The sequence below is a fragment of the Pristiophorus japonicus genome, chromosome 4 (genome assembly GCF_044704955.1).
Source record: "Pristiophorus japonicus isolate sPriJap1 chromosome 4, sPriJap1.hap1, whole genome shotgun sequence".
In the NCBI taxonomy this organism is placed as follows: domain Eukaryota; kingdom Metazoa; phylum Chordata; class Chondrichthyes; family Pristiophoridae; genus Pristiophorus; species Pristiophorus japonicus.
In genome coordinates, this window is record NC_091980.1 from 131,560,794 (window position 1) to 131,583,340 (window position 22,547).

General features: G+C 44.5%; 2 protein-coding genes across 2 annotated transcripts; both read right to left on the reverse strand.

The window, feature by feature from the left end:
* Positions 1 to 1,679: 1,679 nt before the first annotated feature.
* LOC139262633 (ferritin heavy chain B-like) lies at positions 1,680 to 10,934 on the reverse strand. The gene is made up of 5 exons (XM_070877785.1): positions 10,833 to 10,934; positions 9,352 to 9,498; positions 8,810 to 8,935; positions 8,310 to 8,455; positions 1,680 to 1,806 (listed from the first exon to the last, which is right to left on the reverse strand). The coding sequence occupies exons 1-5, from the start codon at positions 10,932 to 10,934 to the stop codon at positions 1,680 to 1,682; spliced, it is 648 nt and encodes a 215-aa protein (XP_070733886.1).
* Positions 10,935 to 18,433: 7,499 nt separating this feature from the next.
* LOC139262634 (ferritin heavy chain, oocyte isoform-like) lies at positions 18,434 to 21,073 on the reverse strand. The gene is made up of 4 exons (XM_070877786.1): positions 20,972 to 21,073; positions 19,420 to 19,566; positions 18,916 to 19,041; positions 18,434 to 18,592 (listed from the first exon to the last, which is right to left on the reverse strand). Exons 1-4 carry the CDS (start codon positions 21,071 to 21,073, stop codon positions 18,434 to 18,436), a joined length of 534 nt encoding a protein of 177 aa, XP_070733887.1.
* Between the last annotated feature and the right edge of the window lie 1,474 nt (positions 21,074 to 22,547).

Genomic DNA, 22,547 nt, shown 5'->3' on the forward strand with positions numbered 1-22,547 from the left:
AGAGCGCTTGCTTTGGGAGTCTCGTGTCGGGCATGCAGACGATGTGACCCGCCCAACAGAGCTGATTGAGCGTGGTCAGTGTTTCGATGCGGGGGGATGTTGGCCTAAGCAAGAACACGGATGTTGGTCCGTCTTTGCTCCAAATAGATTTGCAGGATCTTGCGAAGGAAGTGCTGGTGGTACTTCTCCAGTATTTTGAGCTGGTTGCTGTAATAGTCCATGTCTCTGAGCCACATAGCAGGGCAGGTATCACTACAGCCCTGTAGACCACGAGCTTGGTGCCAGTTTTAAAGTTCTGGTCTTCAAACATTCTTTTCCTCAGGTGACTGAAGGTTGCGCTGGCGCACTGGAGGCTGTGTTGGATCTCATCATCGAGGTTTGCCTGTGCTGACAGTAGGCTCCCGACATGTGGAAAATGGTTCAAGGCTGTGCCATCGATTTTGATGACCGGGGAGAGTGCTGTGTGGTGGGGTCAGTTTGGTGGAGGACCTTTGTCTTACGGATGTTTAGTGTAAGGCCTATGTTTTCGTACGCCTCGGTGAGGGTCTTGACGATGGCTTGGAGTTCAGCATTAACATTTGAATCCATTCACCGGGTTGAAGCAAAGAAATAGAGATCCACTGGGATTTGGACAGGATGATTGCTATTTGATATGAAATGTAATATGGGCATAAATACAACTGGATACATTGGCTTGATGAATTCAGACATTTGCTATTGGGGCACAGAATGGGGCAAATGTTTTTCCAGAGCCTCGTGTTTAAAATCTTGGGCCTTTTGAAGAAATACATTTACTCCCTCTGCCAAAAGGATTATATATTTTTTTGGGAGCACAGTTGCACAGGTAATCCTCCACTATCTTATTCACATGAGCATAGATCACAATGTGATCAGGCAGAAGAGAATCTGTCCCAGAACCAAATGCACTGGCATAGCCACACTAATCAATGAAGCTGTAACAGCAAGCTGATGGTACCGGTTGCTTTCCCTCCTCTCCCAATTGTAGTTCAATACAGTCAGACATTGCTGGTCTATACAGCAGTTACTGCTGTGCCTACAAAGTTTAACAAAAAGTCAACAGCAGCGGTGGTCAGTTCAGTTACTGAACAACCTATAATTATAACTGAACAGGATCTGCAATAAATACTGGAAAATGCTGCAAAGGTTTAACATGTTACATATATTGAATTTTCATTTAACAGCCAAGAGAATGTTCATTAGTGGGAACAGGTATTTTTATTCAGCTTTAAATCCTAAAGTCTGGCATTCCCTCTCTAGACCAATTTAAGACACTCCATAAAACCCTACAGCTGATTATGCTTTGTTCCTCAGTCAACATGGCATGAATGTGGTCAGACCATTAATAGCCACTTGAACATTTTAGACATTGCAACCCATGTCTAAATATCAAACAATAGTTCAACATAAGTCACACAAACAAAATTTGATGAAACTGAATCCCATAACACTATTGCATAACTCCATGTAATTCTGGTTCTGTTAAATTGAAAGATAAGCAACCACTCCCACATACAAGGAGACAAAACCCAGTCCAATATTGAACAGTCATTACATTTTGCTACATAGCTCTTTGTACAAAGTCAGAAGCCATCATTGCCTACAGGCTCAGTGTCTTAATTATATAAATACAATACACTTGAACCCATCAGTCAATTTAGTCACTCTCCCGGGAGGGTGCTTGTGAACATGTACTCTCCCAGGCTCTTCAGGTTGGTGATGTGATCTCCAAGCTTCTTGATCATCTTCACTTGTTCAGCCAAGTAGTGGGTCTCCAGGAAGTCACACCTGCAAAAGTGGGAAACTAGTTATGTCCAGCAGCAGATATAAAGGAATGTCAGTTTCTGCTTCAGAGTTTGGATTTTAATCCTCTTGAACTGGAGGATAGTCAAGTGGTGCAATTGAGATTGATGGAATTACTGCATCATTAGATTAAACTTACTGCACAGTCAGTGCTCAGATCCTGGAACATTTTCTTCTGTCCACAGTAGGCCAACTTCTCCCATCCCTTCCCACTGTTCCCCAAACAAAACAGATACCAACACAAAGCCATTAGGCATGAGATCTTTTAATTAGGCCCAAGCACAGCAAGGTTCCACAACATCCAACTTACATTAAAACATTAAGAACTTACATGACGGTCTGTCCTCAGCGGAGAGTTTGTGCAGATCCAGCAGACTCTGGTTCACATTCTTCTCCATCTGCAGAGCTCACTGCATTGCCTCCAGACCATTGCTCCACTCATCCGGCTCTGGTTTCTGGAAAGAAAGTTCTAACAGTTCTCTTACAATGGATTAAACAAACATTAGAAAGTATTAAAGGAAATTGGGGTGCAATCAAAAGTCTACTTTTCCATGAACCTATTTGTCAGAATAAAAAATTGCCATTAAGCTATCACAACCACAGGAGTTATATTGAGTGATTTAGACTGAGGACATAAAATTTGATTTCCATGCATTGAGTGCAGAATGTATTTGGAATAAACTTCAAGTAGCTCAAAAGAGCCCAGAAATGAGAGCCATTAAGATTCAAGATACTCCAAATAGGTGGGCTGGATACAGCACAGAATTTAGCAAATTCACATTCCATAGTCTCCATTGTGAAATGGTCTAAAATGCAAAACTCACCAGAGAGATAAACATAGGAGGAATAGAACTCCATGTTGATCTGCTTGTTGACAACATCCTCACAGTCCTGGTGGTAGTTCTGACACACTTGAGAAGCCATCAAAATTATTTTCCACAAATCTAAATTTTGTGGAAACAACAAACTACAATTCAGCCAACTTCAAACTTCTGTAATGATTCAACCAACCCCAAATGCCTATATTTATACTGCTGGACAACCCAGGGTGTGGCAGCCTGCAGGATGAGTGACAGTCCTCAATACCCAATCAGAAGTTGCAGCTTCACAGAGCACCAATTAAGTAATGGGAGGAGGGGAGATGGACTCCCAGAGCCAGTCAGATCTTTGAAGAATGAGCATCATTGGCTGACAACTCAATGAGGATCTCAATTGTCCTAACTTTCCTCAAACACAGTTCAAATATCCAGAATCACAGGTTTAAATGGATCCTCCATTCTTTAGACAAATCAATTGGGAAAAACTTAAACCGTAAGTGCCCCATTTATAAGGGGGAATAAACAATAAGTTCCAAACATGACAAAACTAACATAAGCACTTTTCAAATTATAATTTAGTTCCCTGTATCCACGCTGCACTCCAGTCCCTCTGGTGCCCACCGGTGACGAAAAGCCTCCAGCATACCGGCAAACACCACGTGCTCGGTCTCCAGGGACACCCGGGCACGGACATAGCCGCGGAGGAGAGGCAGACAGACGGAGAGAACACCCCATCGTCTGTGCTCTGATTGGACCAGGTAATGGCCACCTTGAAAGATTCATTGAATTCTCTGTTGTTTGCGAGTCAGTGTCTTTTTAATAGATCTGGATGGTTCTGTGGGTTGGTCATTTGCAGGTATCTGCGGATTTGATGCAACATCCAAACAGATCAATGAGTGTGCAAAGCAACCAAAAGTGGGTCAGATGAATGCAAATTGCTCGTGATCAATGTGTCAAACACAAATACTCAGATACTCCATCACTTCCAAATTTAGTGAGCACCTGTACACACATCAGCTCGAATGTGGAGGAGACAATGGGATGTTCAGTTCTTGTTTTTTATCATGAAATTTTGGAAACAATGAAATAGACTGCAGGTCAAAAAGAAAGACGTGTGTTTATATCACGCCTTTCACAACCTCAGGATGTCCCTGAGCGCTTCACAGCCAATGAAGTACTTTTTGATACACAGTCACTGTTGTAATGTAGGAAATGTGGCAGTCCAATAACAGCATGGTGAACATGACCACATTATCTGTTTTCAGTGACATTGGTTGAGGAATAAATATTGGCCACGTCTCCTGGGATAATTCCCCTGCTCTTCTTCAAAGTAGTGCTATGGGATATTTTATGTCCAGCTCAGAGGCCAGACAGGGCAGCGATTTTACAACTCACCCAAAAGACGACAACTCTGACAGTGAAGCACTTTCCCATTACTGCACTGTAGTGTCAGCCGAGATTCTGTGCTCACGTCTCTGGAGTGAGGACTTGAACCCACAACCTTCTGACTCAGAGATGAGAATGCTACCCACTGAGTCTCTGACTGATCCTCAACACTAAAAGCTCTCCGTTACCCATTACGCTAATATCTATCTCAATCATCTGTGAAATCTCCACGTTATCTGCCTCCAGTGTTCCCAGACTCATCTCCCGTGTTCGAACATGTGTTAGAGCTGAGCGCAGAGAGAGGCTGGGAAATATAAAACAAGATTAAAACAAACAGCAGGAGCTTGAGCCAAGTGCTGCACAGCAAGGGGAAGACAGGCTGAAGAGATGGAGAAAGTAGCCAGGTAACTATAGGAGGAACTGCTGGAGATTTGGTCTCATTGCTTAGAGCTTCGTCTGGGTTTGGAACATGCCCAAGTTTGGATGTAGCTGGCAAGGCCGACATTTATTGCCCATTCTTAGTTGCCCTGAGAAGGCGCTGGTGCGACTCCTTCTTGAACCATGTTCAGGTGCTCAATGGTTGAGAGACGACTTGCTCGGTCACTTCAGAGGGCAGGTAAGAATCAACCACCTTATTGTGCAAATAGAGTCACATATAAGGCCAGACTGGGTAAGGACGGCAGGTTTCCTTCCCTATAAGGAAATTAGTGAGCCAGTTGGATTTTTATCACAATCCTAAAACTCCATGGTTTTCAATTTTAAACTGAATCCAAATGATGGTGGGATTTGAACTCACATTATTGGTCCAGGCCTCTGGATTACTAGTCCAGTAACATAACCACTGCACATACCCCTAACATATAGCTTGAAAAAAGGCTGCATCTCCTCTTTTCATTTTCCATGAAAATTGGCCTAGTTCACAGAGGCTGGTAGTTATGTCCAGTGTATAAATGAGCAGTTTACGTTCAGATACCCAACTATGTTCCCAATTTTTCCTTTCCACACAATAGTATATTTAGTGAGGCCTCGTCCGGCGTTCCTTGTGCTCTGGATCGATACCTGTTCCAGCGAATATTTTCTTGGTGTTCCCAAATTAGAAAGACTATCAGCAGTAATTCTTGGGGGTTGTCTATTCAGAAGGTGCAGACTCTGTACTGTAACAGCACGCCCTTGGCAAAGCAGTTCAAACATGAGGTACAAGGTCTTACCGTGACCAGATTACACTGAAATCTCTTTCTCCAGTTCACCCAACTTTAAAACCAGTTAAAGGCTAAGATAAGACTTGTAGCTATGACCATCTTAGGCCACCACTGAACCAAAGTCAGTATTCTGGAGGGGAAGAGACTAAAACAGCCACATGCCCAAGCAAATCAGGTTTGGTCAAGATCACAACCTATTTCTCAGCAGAAGTAGTTCTTGTTTAATGCAAGGTCACACGATATTGATCTGAAAATATGCTCAGTTATTTAAAAGAAGAAAAGGAACAAAAGCAAAATACTGCGGGGGCTGGAAATCTGAAAAAAACTAGAAAATGCAGGAAATACTCAACAGATCGGGCAGCATGTATGGAGAGAGAAAAAGAGTTAACGTTTCAGGTCGATGACATTTTGTCGGAACTGGAAAAAGTTAGAGATGTAACAGATTTTAAGGGGCAGGGAAAGGGGTGGGGGAGGGGAGGAAAGATCAAACAGGAAGGTCTGTGATAGGGTGAAAGGCCGGAGTGATTAAATGACAAAAGGTGTGAAAGTACAAAGCAAAAGGAGATGGTAATGGAACAAGTAAAGGAACAAAAGATGGGTCTAGAAGAGGTGTAAATGGGTACAGCAGGATCATCAACAGCTACCAGCTGAAAAAGATATGGACAGAGGTTTTGGTCTGAAATTGGTGAATTCGATGCTGAGTCCAGAAGGCTATAACGTGCCTAATAGAAAGCTGAGGAGATTATGTTGAGCTTTGTTGGAACAGTGTAAGAGGCCGATGACAGAGAGGTCAGAGTGGGAAGGGAGCGGAGAATTAAAGTGACAGGCGACCGGAAGTTTGCAGACTGAGCAGAGGTGTTTTCCAAAGCGGTCACCCAATCTATATTTGGTCTCCCCACTGCCGACTCTCAACAAGGGCAGACATTGACGACGAGGTCCAATGTGCCTTAAGTGCAGCTTTCGGTTGCCTGAGGAAGAGAGTGTTTCAAGATCAGGACCTCAAACCCAGCACCAAGCTCATGGTCTACAGAGCAGTGGTAATAACCGCCCTTCTATATGGCTCAGACACATGGACTATGTACAGCAGGCATCTCAAAACACTGGAGAAGGACCACCACCGTTGAATGCGCAAAATTGTGCAAATGCATTGGCAATATAGGTACACCAACATCAGTGTCCTCACTCATGCCAACATCGAAGCATTGACCACATTTGATCAGCTCCGCTGGACAGGCCACATCATCCGTATGTCTGACTCGAGACTCCTAAAACACTTGGAGCTGCAACAGGGCAAGTAAGCCCCAGTTGGGCAGAGGAAACGCTTCAAGAACACCCTCAAAGCCTCCTTGATAAATTGTAACAGCCCCATCGACACCTGCTAATCCCTGGCCCAAGACCACCCAAAGTGGAGGAAACATAGCTGGGAGGGTGCTGAACATCTCAAGTATCTTCGCCGAGAGCAAGCTCAAGCCAAGCATTGAAAGCGGAAGGAGCGCACAGCAACCCAAGCACCCCAACCTCCCGTTCCTGCACACCACCGTCTGCCCCACCTGCGGCAGAGAATTTACATATCACATTGAACTCTTCAGTCACCAGAGAATGCATTTTGAGTGTGGAAGCAAGTCATCCTCGACTCCGAGGGACTGTCTAAGAAGAAAAAAAGGATATGGTCTCCCCTCTGTAGAGGAGACCGCATAGTGAGCAGCGAATAGAGTATAATAAAATGCAAGGAGTACAATTAATTCACTGTTTCAACTGGAAGGGGTGTTTGGTGCTCTGAACAGTGGGAAGAGAGGAGGTAAAAGGACAGGTGTTGCATCTCCTGCACTTTCACTGGAATGTGTCATGGGATAGGGAGGGGGCTTTGGGGTGATTGAGGACCAGAGTGTCACAGTCAGAGAGGTCACTTCACAATGCTGAAAGGGGAGGGAAAGGGAAGATGCATTTGCGAGTAGGATTGCTCTGGAGGTGGCAGAAAAGGCAGAGGATGGTTCATTGAATGTGGACGCTGCAGGTAGGGAAGGCGAGGACAAGATGAAATGCATCGTGGATCTGCGAGTGAGGGAAAGGGGCTAGAGTATAACTCTGGGAAATGGAGTCAAGCTGCACTGGCAGTCCTTCCATACCTTATTCATGTGAGCATTGAGTATTTTGGCAACTTATTTGATCACGATGGGAGCAGGCAGAAGAGAATCTGTCCCACAACCACCACACTCAACTATCCACACTAACCAATGAAGCTGTGACAGTGAACCAATGGCACCTGTTGCTTTCCCTCCTCACCCAATTGTAGTCCCCAGGGTTCAATGCACTCTGACATTGCTGGTCTGTACAGCAGTTGCTGCTCTGTCCGCAAAGCTTAACAAAGTCTACCGCAGCAGTGGTGAGTGCAGTTTCTGAACTACCTGCAATAATAACTGAACAGGATCTTCAGCTGTTACTAACTACAAACTGCTAATTCCAGGGCCAATACATGCTAATCCAGGACTTTTTCCTTCATTGATCTGAAATGGAGACACTAATTTAGTGGGAAACATTCCTAGTGTTTAACACAAGTTACAGCAACTTTTATTTTGTTGTATGGAGTTATCAGTTATGTAATGGCAGTTCACTAGTGGGAATAGGTATTTTTAATTCACTATCTAGATCTGACGCTCTGCCATTCCCTCTCCAACCAATTTAAGACACTCCCTAAAACTCTCAGACAATATCGCCTGTGGCTGTTAATGGTCTGAACACACCCTCGTACATTTCAAACCTTGCAACACACGTCTTATTATAAAACTCAATAAACCCCAGAGAATAACCAAATTTCACAGAACTGTATCCCATAACACTTTGCACAACTCCATGTAATTCTTGTCTGATGTAAATCACATTATGTTAAATTAAAAATAACCACTCAAACATACAAGGAGACAAAACCCAGTCCAATGTTGAACAGTTTATTTACATAGAGCCTCGGTCTCACAGATCTTTGTCCAACATCGCAAGCCATCATTCCCGACAGATCAGGGGTCCCAGTTATTATACATATAAGCACTAAACACAATAAGCTTGATCCCAGCAGTCAGTTTAGTCACACTCCCCCAGGGTGTGCTTGTCAAACAGGTACTCTCCCAGGCCATTCGCAGGGGCTCCCAGTCTCTTCAGATTGGTGATGTGATCGCCAAGCTTCTTGATCATCTTCACTTGTTCATCCAAGTAGTGGGTCTCCAGGAAGTCACACAACTGAAAGAGGGAAACTAGTTATGTCCAGCAGCAGATATCACAGAATGTCAGCTTTCCCTGGAGAATTTGGATTTTAATCCTATTGAACGGAAGGATAGTCAAGTGGTACAATTGAGATGGATGGAATTACTGCATCATTAGATTAAACATACTGTACAATAGATACTCAGATCCTGTGATCACTGAGACACATTTACTAGTCACTGTCCACAGTAGGCCAACTTCCTCCTTCCCTTCCCAAACAAAAAAAAGAGACACCAGCATAAAGATATTAGGCATGGAGATCTTCGAAGTGGGGCCCAAACAGCAAAGTTTCACAACCTCCAACTTACCAGAAAGCTCACAAGAACTTACATGAGGGTCGGTGCTCCCAGTGGAGAGTTTGTGCAGATCCAGCAGGCTCTGGTTGACATTCTTCTCCATCTGCAGAGCTCTCTGCATCGCCTCCAGACCATTGCTCCACTCTTCCTGCTCTGGTTTCTGGAAAGAAAAAAAATTTGAACGTTGCACTTATGATAGATTAAACAAACATTAGAAAGTATTGAAGAAAATTAGGGGTTCAATCAAAAGTCTCCTTTAACATGAATCTATGGGTTAGAATATAAAATTGCCATTAACCTAACACAAACACTGGAATCATATTGATCAGGTAAAAAGCATAGATGTATTTAAGGGGAAGCTCAGCAGGTGCATGGAGAGAAAGGAATAGAACGATATGCTGATAGGGTTAGATAAAGCAATGTGGGAGAAGGCTCGCTGAAGTATTAACACCGGCAAAGACCAGTTTGGCCGAATGGCCAGAGTCCTGTAAATTGAAAATAATTGCTTTAGAATGTATTTGGAACAATCAGTCTAGGAAGAGCCATACAGAAAGCCACTCATTTATTGAATCCAACCTTGATATCCGCCAAGATGATCCGTCCTCCACGCCGATTCTGGAATTCCATCAGTTTCTCAGCATGTTCACGTTCCTCATGTGACTGCTCCTTGAAGAACTCAGCAAAGTGACGCAGGGCAACATCATCCCGGTCAAAGTAATAGGACTATGGAGGGATCAGAAGAGTACTTCAGTATTATATTGCAGAATCATCATCATCATCATCATTATTCAACCTCAATATTTTGCTTTCTATCAAGGGTTCACAGTTACACTGAAATTTTAACCCAATGAAAAACCACAGCACAGCATCAAGGTTTTGTTTTTTTCCATGTGGATGGGGGCAGGGGATGGGGTGAATGCAAATGAAAGTATCCTAGATTTCCACCATCCTTGCAGGTACGATTACTTCCTGACTTCCCTCCGACATGGTGCAACTCATTTTAAGATTACATCCCCTCATTGCAAAGGTCGAGAAAGACCATACAGTGATTTAGAGTAAGAATACAAATTCTGAATTCCATGTAAGGAGTGCAGAATATTCTCCACAAACTTCAAGCTCAAAAGTTCCCAGGATACGTAGAATGGGCCCACTTTTGGCCATCACTTGCATCAATTTTTTTTGAGCAAGTTGGTTTTTCTGACACAAATTAAATAACCCGATTTTCCCCAGGAGTAACTTAGTGAGGTACGATTTTTTTTTCCCCCCAGACACTTACACCAGTTTTGGCCATTTATGCCACTTTGGCCAACTAACATTTAAACGAAATCGACTTAGGTCAGCGTATGTGGCCAGCTCTGAAAAACGTTGTGGGCAGTTAAGAAAGCGGCGCAGGTAAGTAAGGACCGACACCCAAGCACCAAACATTACAAATAAAAAAAAAAAGTTAAAATAACTAAAAATAAAGAATTCAGGTAAACAATTGAATAATTAAATATTTGAAGTAAATCCTACCTTGGGCCAGGAAAGGCATCGGGCCAGCCGGTACAGGAGGCCATTCTGCATGGGATAGGGGCAGTCGGCAAAGATGTATCGGGAGGGAGGGGAATGATGGGCTCAGCAGCATCTTGGGTAGGGTTCTGCCAGCCTGGGCTGCACTCAGACATAGGCGACCATTCGGCCACGGCTGGGGGGCGGTGAGAGGGAGAGAAAGAACCATCGGGTCCTGCTGACAGCTTACAGGACACGCTGGGAGGGCGAGGAGCACGCACGCAAACTCCACTGCGCATGCGACAACTATCAGCAGTGTTTTCAGCACAGGGCTGTAACTCCACCATGGACGCCGCGCCAGGACCTGGGATACACGGCAGTGGGATCAAGATACCAAGTTAGTTTTTTTGTCACCTATTCCAGCACAAAGTCAGCGCATAAAAGGGTCAGTGCGCCAAAAAAATGGGCTGGCCAAAATTAGGACCAATAAGTGGACTGGATACAGCACAGAATTTAGTAAATTCACATTATAGTCTCCTTTGTGAATTAATCTAAAATGCAAAACTCACCACAGAGAGATAAACATAGGAGGAATAGAACTCCATGTTGATCTGCTTGTTAACAGCATCCTCACAGTCCTGCTGATAATTCTGACGCACTTGAGAAGCCATCTTGATTTCTTGTCACAAATCTAAAATTTGTTAAAGCAACAAACTGAGATTTAACTAACCTCAAACCCCTTAAATATACAGCTGGATAATCCAGGGTGTGGCAGGTTAGATGATGAGTGACAGTCCTCATTACCCAATCAGAAGTTACAGCCTCTCAGAGCACCAATCAACTAAAGGGAGGAGGGGGATGCACTCCCAGAGCCAGTCAGATCTTTGAAGAATGAGCATCATTGGCTGACAACTTAATGAGGATCTCAATTGTCCTAACTTTCCTCAAACACAATTCAAATATCCAGAATCACAGGTTGAAAGGGATCCTCTACTCTTTAGGCTAATCAATTGGGAAAAAATTAAACCATGTGCCCCCCTCATAGGGATGAATAAACAATAAGTTCCAAATATGACAAAACTAACAAGCACTTTTCAAATTATAATTTAGTTCCCTGTATCCATGCTGCACTCCAGTCCCTCTGGTGCACACCGGTCATGGAAAGCCTCCAGCATACCGGCAGACAGCGCGTGCTCCCGGGCACAGACATAGCCACGGAAGAGAGGCAGGCTGGTGGAGAGAACACCCCATCTGCCTGGACCAGTTAATGGCCACCTTGAAAGTTTTTTTGAATCCTTTGTTGTTTGCGAGTTACTGTCTTTTTAATAGTTCTGGATGGTTCTGTGGGTTGGTCATTTGCAGGTATTTGCGGATTTGCTGCAACATCCAAACAGATCAGTGAGTATGCAAAGCAACCGACAGTGGGTCAGATGAATTCAAAGTGCTCGTGATCAATGTGTCAAACACAAGTGCTCAGATACTCCATCACTTCCAAGTTCAGTGAGCACCTGTACACACATCAGCTTGAATGTGGAGGGGACCATGGGATGTTCTGTTCATGTTTTTTAATTATTAAATTTTAGAAGCAATGGAATAGACTGCAGGCCAAAAAGGAAGACTTGCATTTATATAGCGCCTTTCACAATCCCAGACTGTCCCTGACCGCTTCACAGCCAATGAAGTACGTTTTGAAGCAGAGTCACTATTGTAATGTAGGAAATGTGGCAGCCAATTTGCATGCAGCAAGGCTCCATAAACAGCAAGGTGAACATCACCACATTATCTGTTCTCAGTAACATTGGTTGAGGAATAAATATGACCTGAACACCGGGGATAACGCCCCTGCTCTTCTTCAAAGTATTGCTATGGGATATGTTATGTCCAGCTCAGAGGGCAGTCAGGGCCATGGTTGAACATCTCATCTGAAAAATAACAACTCTGACAGTGCAGCACTCCCTCATTACTGCACTGTAGTGTCAGCCGAGATTCTGTGCTCACGTCTATGGAGTGGGGATTTCAACCCACAACCTTCTGACTCAGAGACGAGAGTGCTACCCACTGAGTCCAACTGATTGATCCCCGAAACTAAAAGCTCTCAGTTACCTTCTCTGCCAATAACTAACTTAATCATCTTTGAAATCTCCAATTTATCTGCCTCCGGTGATCCCAGTTTCATCTCCCATGTTAGACCATGTGTTAGAGCTGAGCGCAGAGAGAGGTTGGGAAATATAAAACAAGATTGATACAAAGAGCAGGAGCTTGAGCCAAGTGCTGCACAGCAAGGGGAAGACAGGCTGAAGAGATGGAGAAAGCAGCCAGGTAACTATAGGAATAACAACTGGAGATTTAGTCTCATTGCTTAGAACTTCGTCTGAGTTTGCCACATGCCCAAGTTTCGATGTTGCTGGCAAGGCCAACATTTATTGCCCATCCCTAGTTGCCCTGAGAAGGCGCTGGTGAGACTCCTTCTTGAACCATGTTCAGGTACTCAATGGTTGAGAGACGCCTTGCTCGGTCACTTCAGAGAACATTTGCTGGAATTCTTTGAAGATACAACAAACAGGATGGTTAAAGGGGAACCAGTAGATGTGGTGTTTTTGGAATCCCAGGAGGTATTTGACAAGATGCCACATAAAAATGTACTGCACAAGATAGAATTTCACAGGGTTGGGGGTAATATATTAGCATGGATAGAGGATTGGCTAACTAACAGAAAACAGAGAGTCGGGATAAATGGTTCATTCTCTGGTTGTCAATCAGTAACTAGTGGGGTGTCGCAGTGATCAGTGCTGGGACACCAACTATTTACAATCTATATTAACGACTTGGAAGAAGGGACTGAGTGTAATGTAGCCAAGTTTGCTGACGATACAAAGATGGGAGGAAAAGCAATGTGTGAGGAGGACAAAAAAATACATAGACAGGCGAAGTGAATGGGCTAAATTTAGCAGATGGAGTATAATGTTGGAAAGTGTGAGGTCATGCACTTTGGCAGAAAAAAATCAAAGAGCAAGTTATTATTGAAATGGAGAAAGATTGCAAAGTGCTTCAGTACAGCGGGAGCTGGGGATACTTGTGCATGAAACACCAAAGGATAGTATGCAGGAACAGCACGTGATCAGGAAGGCCAATGGAATATCGGCCTTTATTGCAAAGGGGATGCAGTGTAAAAGCAGTGAAGTCTTATTACAGCTCTACAGAGTATTGGTGAGGCCACACCTGGAATACTGTGTGCAGTTTTGGTTTCCATATTTACGAAAGGATACACTTGCTTTGGAGGCAGTTCAGAGAAGGTTCACTAAGTTGATTCCGGAGATGAGAGGGTTGACTTATGAGGAAAGGGTGAGAAGGCTGGGCCTCTACTCATTGGAATTCAGAATAATGAGAGGTGATCTTATCGAAACGTATAAGATTATCAGGGGGCTTGACAAGTTGGATGCAGAGAGGATGTTTGCACTGATGGGGGAGACTAGAACTACAGGGCATGATCTTAGAATAAGGGTCTGCTCATTTAAAACTGAGATAAGAAGAAATTTCTTCTCTCAGAGGGTTGTAGATCTGTGGAATTCGCTGCCTCAGAGAGCTGTGGAAGCTGGGACATTGAATAAATTTAAGACAGAAATAAACAGTTTCTTAAACAATAAGGGGATAAGGGGTTATGGGGAGAGGGCAGGGAAGTGGAGCTGAGTCCATGGTCAGGTCACCAATGATCTTATTGAATGGCAGAGCAGGCTCGTGGGGCCATATGGTCTACTCCTGTTCCTATGTCTTATGTTCTTATGTTCTTATGTAAGAATCAACCACAGAAATTATAAGCCAGACTGGGTAAGGATGGCAGGTTTCCTTCCCTAAAAGGAAATAAGTGAGCCAGTTCGATTTTTACAACAATCCGAAAAGTCCATGGTTACTGATATCAGTTTGTTTTAAATTTTAAACTGAATCCAAATGATGGTGGGATTTGAACTCACATTCCTTGTATTATTGGTCCAGGCCTCTGGATTACTAGTCTAGTAACATAACCACCGCACTATTGTACCCCTAACATATGACTCTTTGAGTCAGGACAGTTTAAAGGCTGCAATGAGACTGATGTAATTTTGCACGTATTATGTCCTGGTAACCATCGGTATTTGAATTCAAACAACAGTTTATTTAATTCATAGCTGATGGGAAAGGCTCATATCCATTAATTGAAAATTAACTATTTTGGTCCATTATCGTCAACAATTACCTTTAGATGAATATGACTCAAAGAGAAAACTGCACAATGTTAAATCATTCTCCATGACCATTGGCCTAGTTCACAGAGGCTGGTAGTATATAGATTAGCAGTTTTCATTAAGATATCTTACTGTGTTACCAATTCTTCCTTTCCACATGATACGTAAACTTAGTGAGGACTCATCCAGCGTTCCTGTTGCTTTGGATCGGAACCTGTTTCAGCGATCACTTTCCTAGTGTTCCCAAAATAGAAAACTTATCTGCAGTAATTCTTGGGGGTTGTATATTCAGAAGGTGCAGACTCTGTACAGTAAAGCACACCCTTGGCAAAGTGGTTCAAACATGAGGGGCAAGGTCTTACTGTGACCAGATTACACTGAAATCTCTTTCTTCAGTTCACCCCACTTTAAAACCAGTTAAAGGCTAAGATTAGACTTGTAGCTATGACCATCTTAGGCCACCACTGAACCAAAGGCAGTATTCTGGAGGGGAAGAGATTAAAACAGCCACATGCCCAAGCAAATCAGATTTGATCAAGATCACAACCTATTTATCAGCAGAAGTAGTTCTTGTTTAATGCAAGGTCACACGACATTGATCTGAAAATGCGCTCAGTTATTAAAAAGAAGAAAAGGAATAAAAGCAAAATACTGCGGGTGCTGGAAATCTGAAAGAAAAACAGAAACTGCTGGAGGATGCTGTGAGGCTGCAGAGCGACTTGGATAGGTTCGGTGAGTGGGCAAATGCATGGCAGATGAAGTATAATGTGGATAAATGTGAGGTTATCCACTTTGGTGGTAAAAACAGAGAGACAGACTATTATCTGAATGGTGACAGATTAGGAAAAGGGGAGGTGCAAAGAGACCTGGGTGTCATGGTACATCAGTCATTGAAGGTTGGCATGCAGGTGCAGCAGGCGGTTAAGAAAGCAAATGGCATGTTGGCCTTCATAGCAAGGGGATTTGAGTACAGGGGCAGGGAGGTGTTGCTACAGTTGTACAGGGCCTTGGTGAGGCCTCATAGAAACGTTTAAAATTGCCCATAGACTTTCTGCTTGAATTTAAAACGTCACACTCGATCCATTTGGAGTAGGCATCTACTACAACCAAAAACATTTTTTCCCATGAAAGGACCTGCGTAGTCCACATGGATGCGTGACCAAGGCTTGGCGGGCCATGGCCAGGGGCTAAGGGGGGCTTCCCTGGGCGTATTGCCCTGCTGGGCACACGTGTTGCACCTGCGAACACAAAGTTCCAGATCTGCGTCTATCCCTGGCCACCAAACGTGTGACTTGGCAATTGCCTTCATCATGACAATGCCCGAGTGCTCATTGTGGAGAAACCTGATGAACACCTCTCTGCCCATCTGGGGCATGACTACGCGGTTTCCCCACAGTAGGCAATCGGCCTGAATCGAGAGTTCATCCTTGCACCTGTGAAATGGTTTAAATTCCTCAGGGCATGCCCTGTACGTGGCTGCCCAGTCCCCATTCAGGACACATTTCTTGACTAGGGACAATAGTGGGTCTCTATTTGTCCGTGGGGGGAGGTGATGTCATGTAAGCGGAGGTCAGGTCCAATTTTGAAAAAAGTTTGCCATCGGATAGTGTCGCAAAGAGGTCCTCCACACTCGGTAGCGGGTACTGGTCTTGGAGTGACACCCGATTGATGATGGCCTTGTAATCACCACATAGCCTGACCGACCCATCCGCCTTGAGCACCGGCACAGTCGGGCTTGCCCAGTCACTGAATTCAACTGGCGAGATGATGCCTTCCCTCAGCAGGCGGTCCACTTCGCCTTCTATCTTTTCCTGCATTACGTACAGCACCGCTCTGGCCTTGTGGTGTACTGGCCTGGCATCCGGGTTTATGTGAATCACTACCTTGGCCCCCATGAAAGTGCCAATGCCGGGTTGAAATAATTAGTCAAATTTGTCCAGGATCATTAGAATGATACTCGCCCCACAGAGGAAATTGCATTGACATCACCCCATTTCCAGTTCATGACAGCAAGCCAACTCCTCAGCAGTAATGCGGGACTGTCTCCCGGGCCAACCCAGAGTGGCAATCTGTTCTCCGAATCTTTGTGGGTCATGACTACCGTGGCGCTGCCTTTGTGTATGTCTGTAGCTGCGCGTCAATCGGCGATAATTTTGGCCTCCTGGCCTTGGACGCCCACAACTTTTTGAACTGTTTGATACCCATCAGGGACTGGCTGGCCCCCGTGGCTCCATTGATACTGGGATGCCATTGAGGAGCACTTTCATCATTATCGGTGGCGTCTTGGTGTATGAACTGTATACATACTCCACATGAACTCTCTGAACTTCAGCTTCCAGCGATTTCCCCCAGCGTTCATTTCTGCAATTATTTTGCTCATCTCTGCAACTCCGGCTGAGTGTGTGCCTCCATGCCTCCAACATGAGCTGTTGTTGGAAACAAAAGGTCCCTTGCCAGTCGATCGTCCCTGACTGCCCCTGTGGCTGTCCTTGAGTGCGCCATTAATAGGTGTTGATGGCCCCATTATCCCTTGCAATTGCATGAATCACCGGTCACATTGCCATTGTCTCTGTCAAACTCCCCCTCTGGGTTCGACTACATATTGGGGCATGCCTGATTGCCCTTGTCTGCCTGGAGAACTGTGTGCTGCTTTAACAATGTTGATTCTCTGTCCCAACCATTCCTTAACACAGTACCGCTCGTCTGTTCTGCTAATGGCCAAGCTTGCGTGGTTTAAATCCCAGTTTCTCATCGCCATTGATATGTCCTTACTGTTCAGTATAAATGCACATGAGGCCTATGCTTGAGAGAAGGTCAGTCTGTGACCTGTCCTTTATTCCTTAGCACTCAAATGATGAAAGTGGGTGGAGCTTCCCCTTTTATATCTGAACATCCAGGTTACGAGTGTCTCCCACAAGTTCACCACCTAATGGTCATTGTTCTCAGTGTACAACTTAGATCAGATTATACATGGGTTACAATGCTGGTTGAATAAATGACATGGGGGAAGCATGCAAGTGTTGGGTTTATAAGTTGATGGAACAGGCCAAGCAGGGGAAGAGTTGCAGGATAAGTATTTAATGTCAGTGTTTTTCTTTAAACATTTATTCCTTCCAGAAGGCTTATATTTTTGCTATATTTAAACTAATGATCCAAGCGACAAAAACCTCTGCTGGCTATCGCATAATTTAAATTTTGTTAATTCAATACATCTAAAAATAAAAGCCAGTATCAATACTGGTGATCATGAAACCCAGCTCAGTAATCTTTAAGGAAACCTGCCAACTGACTCCAGCAGGCTGATGTAACTCTAGGCCCATAGCCTGGTAGTTGATTCTTAACTGCCCGTTGAAATGGCCTAGCAAGCCACTCAGTTGTACCAGATGACACTCCAAGGGCAATTGGAGATAGGCAATAAATGTGGACCATGAGCTCAGGCATTACTGCAGTTACTTGCTCTTTGCCCACAGTTTAACAGGAAGTCCATAGCAGCAGTGGTACATTCAGTTTACTGAGCTACCTGCAGTATTAACTGAATGCAAAGAGCACAAATGAAATTAAGGGGAAGCTAGAAAGATATGCTAATAGATCCAGAACATGGGCACCTGTAAAGTTTGACAGAGCCAAAGACATTGTTGGAAATACTAAGCTGTAAAACAGCATGCAAACCCAGGCCAACTCGCGGTTCATTAATGTATGAAGTTTCATACTAAATCCTTTGATGCAAACCAAATTATGTAAATTGAAACATAAGCAACCACAAACATACAAGGAGACAAAACCTAGTCCAATGTTGAACAGTTTATTTACTGTTATGTTACAATTCACATCAGGAACCCAGCTCTCACATCTCTTTGTACAAAGTCACAAGCCATCATTCCCTAGAGGACAGGGTTGCCAATTATATAAATACAAGTACTAAACACAATAAGCTTGATCAATCATTCAGTTTAGTCACTTCCCCCCCCCAGGGTGTGCTTGTCAAACAGGTACTCTCCAACACCATTCTCAGGGGCTCCCAGTCTCTTCAGGTTGGTGATGTGATCTCCAAGCTTCTTGATCATCTTCACTTGTTCATCCAAGTAATGGGTCTCCAGGAAGTCACACAACTGAAGGAGGAAACAAGTTATGACCAGTAGCAGATATCAAGGATCATCAGAGCATCCCCTGGAGTTGAGATTTTAATTCTCTTGGACTGGAGGATAGTCAAGTGGTGCAATTGAGATTGATCATCATTAGATTAAACTTACTGCACAATAGGTGCTCCGATCCTCAGATCATTGGGATACATTTACAAGTCACTGTCCACAGTAGGCTAACTTTCCCTCCACCCCCCCAAAACAAAACAATCTTTTGTGCATGGAGATCTTTTAATTAGACTCAAGGACAACAATTTCTCAACCCAAGCCCACATCATTAAATAAAAACTTACATGAGGGTCTGTCCTCCCAGTGGAGAGTTTGTGCAGATCCAGCAGACTCTGGTTCACATTCTTCTCCATCTGCAGAGATCTCTGCATCGCCTCCAGACCATTGCTCCACTCATCCTGCTCTGGTTTCTGGAAAGAAAGAACATTTTAACAGTTCACTTACACTGAATTAAGCAAACATGAGAAAAGTATAGAACAAAATTAAGGATGCAATCAAAAGTCTACATTACCGTGAACCAATGTGATGGCCTCGGCCATCATAACCACTAGAGTTATATTGAGGGAATTTGAAGGGAATATTTAAAGGGGGAAGCTAGGCAAGTGCATGGGGAGAAAGGAATAGAATATGCTGAGGGGGTGAGATGAAGCAAGGTGTGAGGAGGCTCGCTGGAGTATAAACACCAGCAAAGACCAGCTTAGCAAATGGCTTGTTTATGCTGCATATTGTTTGGTTCCAATCAGTCCAAGGGGACTGAGATAGAAGACCACAAGTTTATTAACTCCAACCTTGATGTCCGCCAAGATGATCCGCCCTCCACGCCGATTCTGGAATTTCATCAGTTTCTCAGCATGCTCACGTTCCTCATGTGACTGCTCCTTGAAGAACTCCATAAAGTGACGCAGGGCAACATCATCCCGGTCAAAGTAGAAGGACTGCAGATAGATCAGAGGAGGAATAGTTGGATATTACATGGCAGACCCATTATCCTGGGCCTTGTAATGGAAACTATCTACTTAACTAACCTGAAACAGACAGTGGACAATTTTACAACAAACAATCTGGAAACTTCATGATTTGCAAAAGAACCAGTGGAATTACTACTTTTTTTTAAAAATGATGAATGCAAGGCATGAAAGGGTGGTGGAAACAGATTAAGTGCCAACATTCAAAAATAAATTGGATAAATACTGGACAGGGCTATGGGAACATGCAGGGAGTGGACAAGTTGTATCGCTCCACCCATCAATCAGCAAGGCACAATGGACTGAATGGCCTCCTGTGCTGCATCATTCCATGATCACCAATTCAGCTTTGATTGAACATGCTCAAAACTGGAACCTTCATCTTAGCACCCAATATTCATTGTAGCTCTGGAAATTAGTAAAGGAACTTCAACAAGATGTATACCCTTATCACCAGAATCACAATCATTGTTTATTAACCCAGATATATTTTCTACAGGCTAGTTAAGAAGAACTATTAGAACGCTAATCAGACCCCTTAAAAGTAGGAGATGTGCTCACAGTACACAAGAGGAGAAAAACTGGCCCAGTTTTACAGGCTACATTCATCCCAAGGAACAAAATCTACCAGAAGCAGCATTAATTTGGCACCTTCAACACTAGACAAGGTATTTCAGAGGAGAACCAGATACCAGAAGCCCTCAGAATTTGAGGTACTTCGTGATTGAGAGAGAGAGAGAGAGAGAGAGAGAGAGAGAGAGAGAGAGAGAGAGAGAGAGAGAGAGAGAGAGAGAGAGAGAGAGAGAGAGAGAGAGAGAGAGAGAGGAGATCCACTGAGTAGGGACAATTGCTGAAGGCTTTAAAAATCAATAACGCAAAGAGTTAGAGAAAAGACAGAAGGGTACAAACTGGTCCTTAAAATTACAGGAGAAAAATACTAGGAAAAATGGAGTAGGCCATTCAGCTCTCAATCCTGCTCCACATTCAATTTCATTATAGCTCATCTGTAGTTTAATTCCATTTACCCTTATCCAACAAAAATCTCAGCCTTAAGCCATGAAAGTCTATGGAGTGATTTAGACTGAGGATACAAATTCAGAATTTACAGCTCACAAGAGCCCAGGAAATGGAGTCGCTAAGATTCAATATACTCAGAATATAGTTGAGCTACTGCAAGAAAGAGATAAGTGGATGAAGGAACATACATGAAAATGAATTGAATTACATTATAGCTTCAAAAATGAATCCACCTGGGCATAGTTTGGAGTGGCAGGTGGGGGGGGCGGGAGACAGGGAATGAGGAACACAGCATAAAATTTAGTCAATTCTCATTACATAGTCTCCATTGTGAAGTGGTCAAATATACAAAATTCACCATAGAGAGATAAACATAGGAGGAATAGAGCTCCATGTTGATCTGCTTGTTGACAGCATCCTCACAGTCCTGGTGGTAGTTCTGACACACTTGAGCAGCCATCTTATTTTTTTTATATTGAAGTCTAAACTTTGATGAAGTACCAAACTAAGATTTAACTAACCTCAAACTCCTGTATTTATACTGCTGGATAATCGAGGGCGCGGCAGCCTAGATAATTGTCCAATCAGATATTGCAGCCTCTCAGAGCACCAATCACGTAAAGGGAGGAGGGCAAATGGACTCCCAGAGCCAGTCAGATCTTTGAAGAATGAGCATCATTGGTTGACAACTCAATAAGGATCACAATTGTCCTAAACATAGTTCAAATATCCAGAATCACAGGTTTAATCTTTAGGCTAATCAATTCATAGAATAATAGGGCCCAAGTTTCCACAGGATAAAAAACGGGCGCCCCTCCGAGCTGGGCGCCCGTTTTTCGCGCCTAAAATGGCGCCAGAAAAAAAACGCGCTATTCTCGAGCGCTTTGCAGCTCCTTGTCTGTTTGGTGTGGCACCCAGTGGGGCGGAGCCTATACTCGCGCCGATTTTGTAAGTGGGAGGGGGCGGGTACTATTTAAATTAGTTTTTTTCCTGCCGGCAACGCTGCGCATGCGCGTTGAAGCGTTCGCACATGCTGAGTGTGAAACAAAACATTGGCACTCGGCCATTTTTGTAGTTCTTTGTAGCTGTTTAATTTTTGAACATTTTTTAATAAAATCACATTGCCATCAGCACATCAGCACTGAGGCTACCCTTCTCACTGTCTCCTTCCCCTCCCTCCCCTCCGCGGCAACAAACGGCTCTCTCCTTCCCCTCTCTCCCCTCCCCTGCACGGCAACAAGCCGCTGTCTCCTTCCCCTCCCACCCCTCCCTCCACGGCAACAAGCCGCTGTCTCCTTCCCCTCCCTCCCCTCCCTCGACGGCAACAAGCCGCTGTCTCCTTCCCCTCCCTCCCCTCTCTCCACGGCAACAAGCCGCTGTCTCCTTCCCCTCCCTCCCCTCTCTCCACGGCAACAAGCCGCTGTCTCCTTCCCCTCCCTCCCCTCCCTCGATGGCAACAAGCCGCTGTCTCCTTCCCCTCCCACCCCTCCCTCCACGGCAACAAGCCGCTGTCTCCTTCCCCTCCCTCCCCTCCCTCGATGGCAACAAGCCGCTGTCTCCTTTCCCTCCCTCCACGGCAACAAGCCGCTGTCTCCTTCCCCTCCCTCCCCTCCCTCGACGGCAACAAGCCGCTGTCTCCTTCCCCTCCCTCCCCTCTCTCCACGGCAACAAGCCGCTGTCTCCTTCCCCTCCCTCCCCTCTCTCCACGGCAACAAGCCGCTGTCTCCTTCCCCTCCCTCCCCTCCGCGGCAACAAACCGCTTTCTCCCCCCCCCCCCCCTCCCGCTCAGCGGCACGAATGGCTTTCTCCCCCCACCCCCCGCTCCCGCTCAGCGGCATGAACGGCTGCAGAATTCTCCCTGGCTGAAGCACATTCACACAGGTAGGAAGATGGTTTATTTAATCTTTTCTTTGCTTATAAATGTTTATTCAGGT

Coding starts and splice junctions, on each gene's coding strand:
- LOC139262634 (XM_070877786.1), bottom strand. CDS start 21,073: ATGGCTGCTCAAGTGTGTCAGAACTACCACCAGGACTGTGAGGATGCT. Junction 19,567..20,971: donor CCTATGTTTATCTCTCTATG/GTGAATTTTGTA, acceptor ATCTATCTGCAG/TCCTTCTACTTTGACCGGGA. Junction 18,593..18,915: donor CTGGGAGGACAGACCCTCAT/GTAAGTTTTTAT, acceptor TTCCTCCTTCAG/TTGTGTGACTTCCTGGAGAC.
- LOC139262633 (XM_070877785.1), bottom strand. CDS start 10,934: ATGGCTTCTCAAGTGCGTCAGAATTATCAGCAGGACTGTGAGGATGCT. Junction 9,499..10,832: donor CCTATGTTTATCTCTCTGTG/GTGAGTTTTGCA, acceptor ATCCCTCCATAG/TCCTATTACTTTGACCGGGA. Junction 8,456..8,809: donor CTGGGAGCACCGACCCTCAT/GTAAGTTCTTGT, acceptor TCCCTCTTTCAG/TTGTGTGACTTCCTGGAGAC.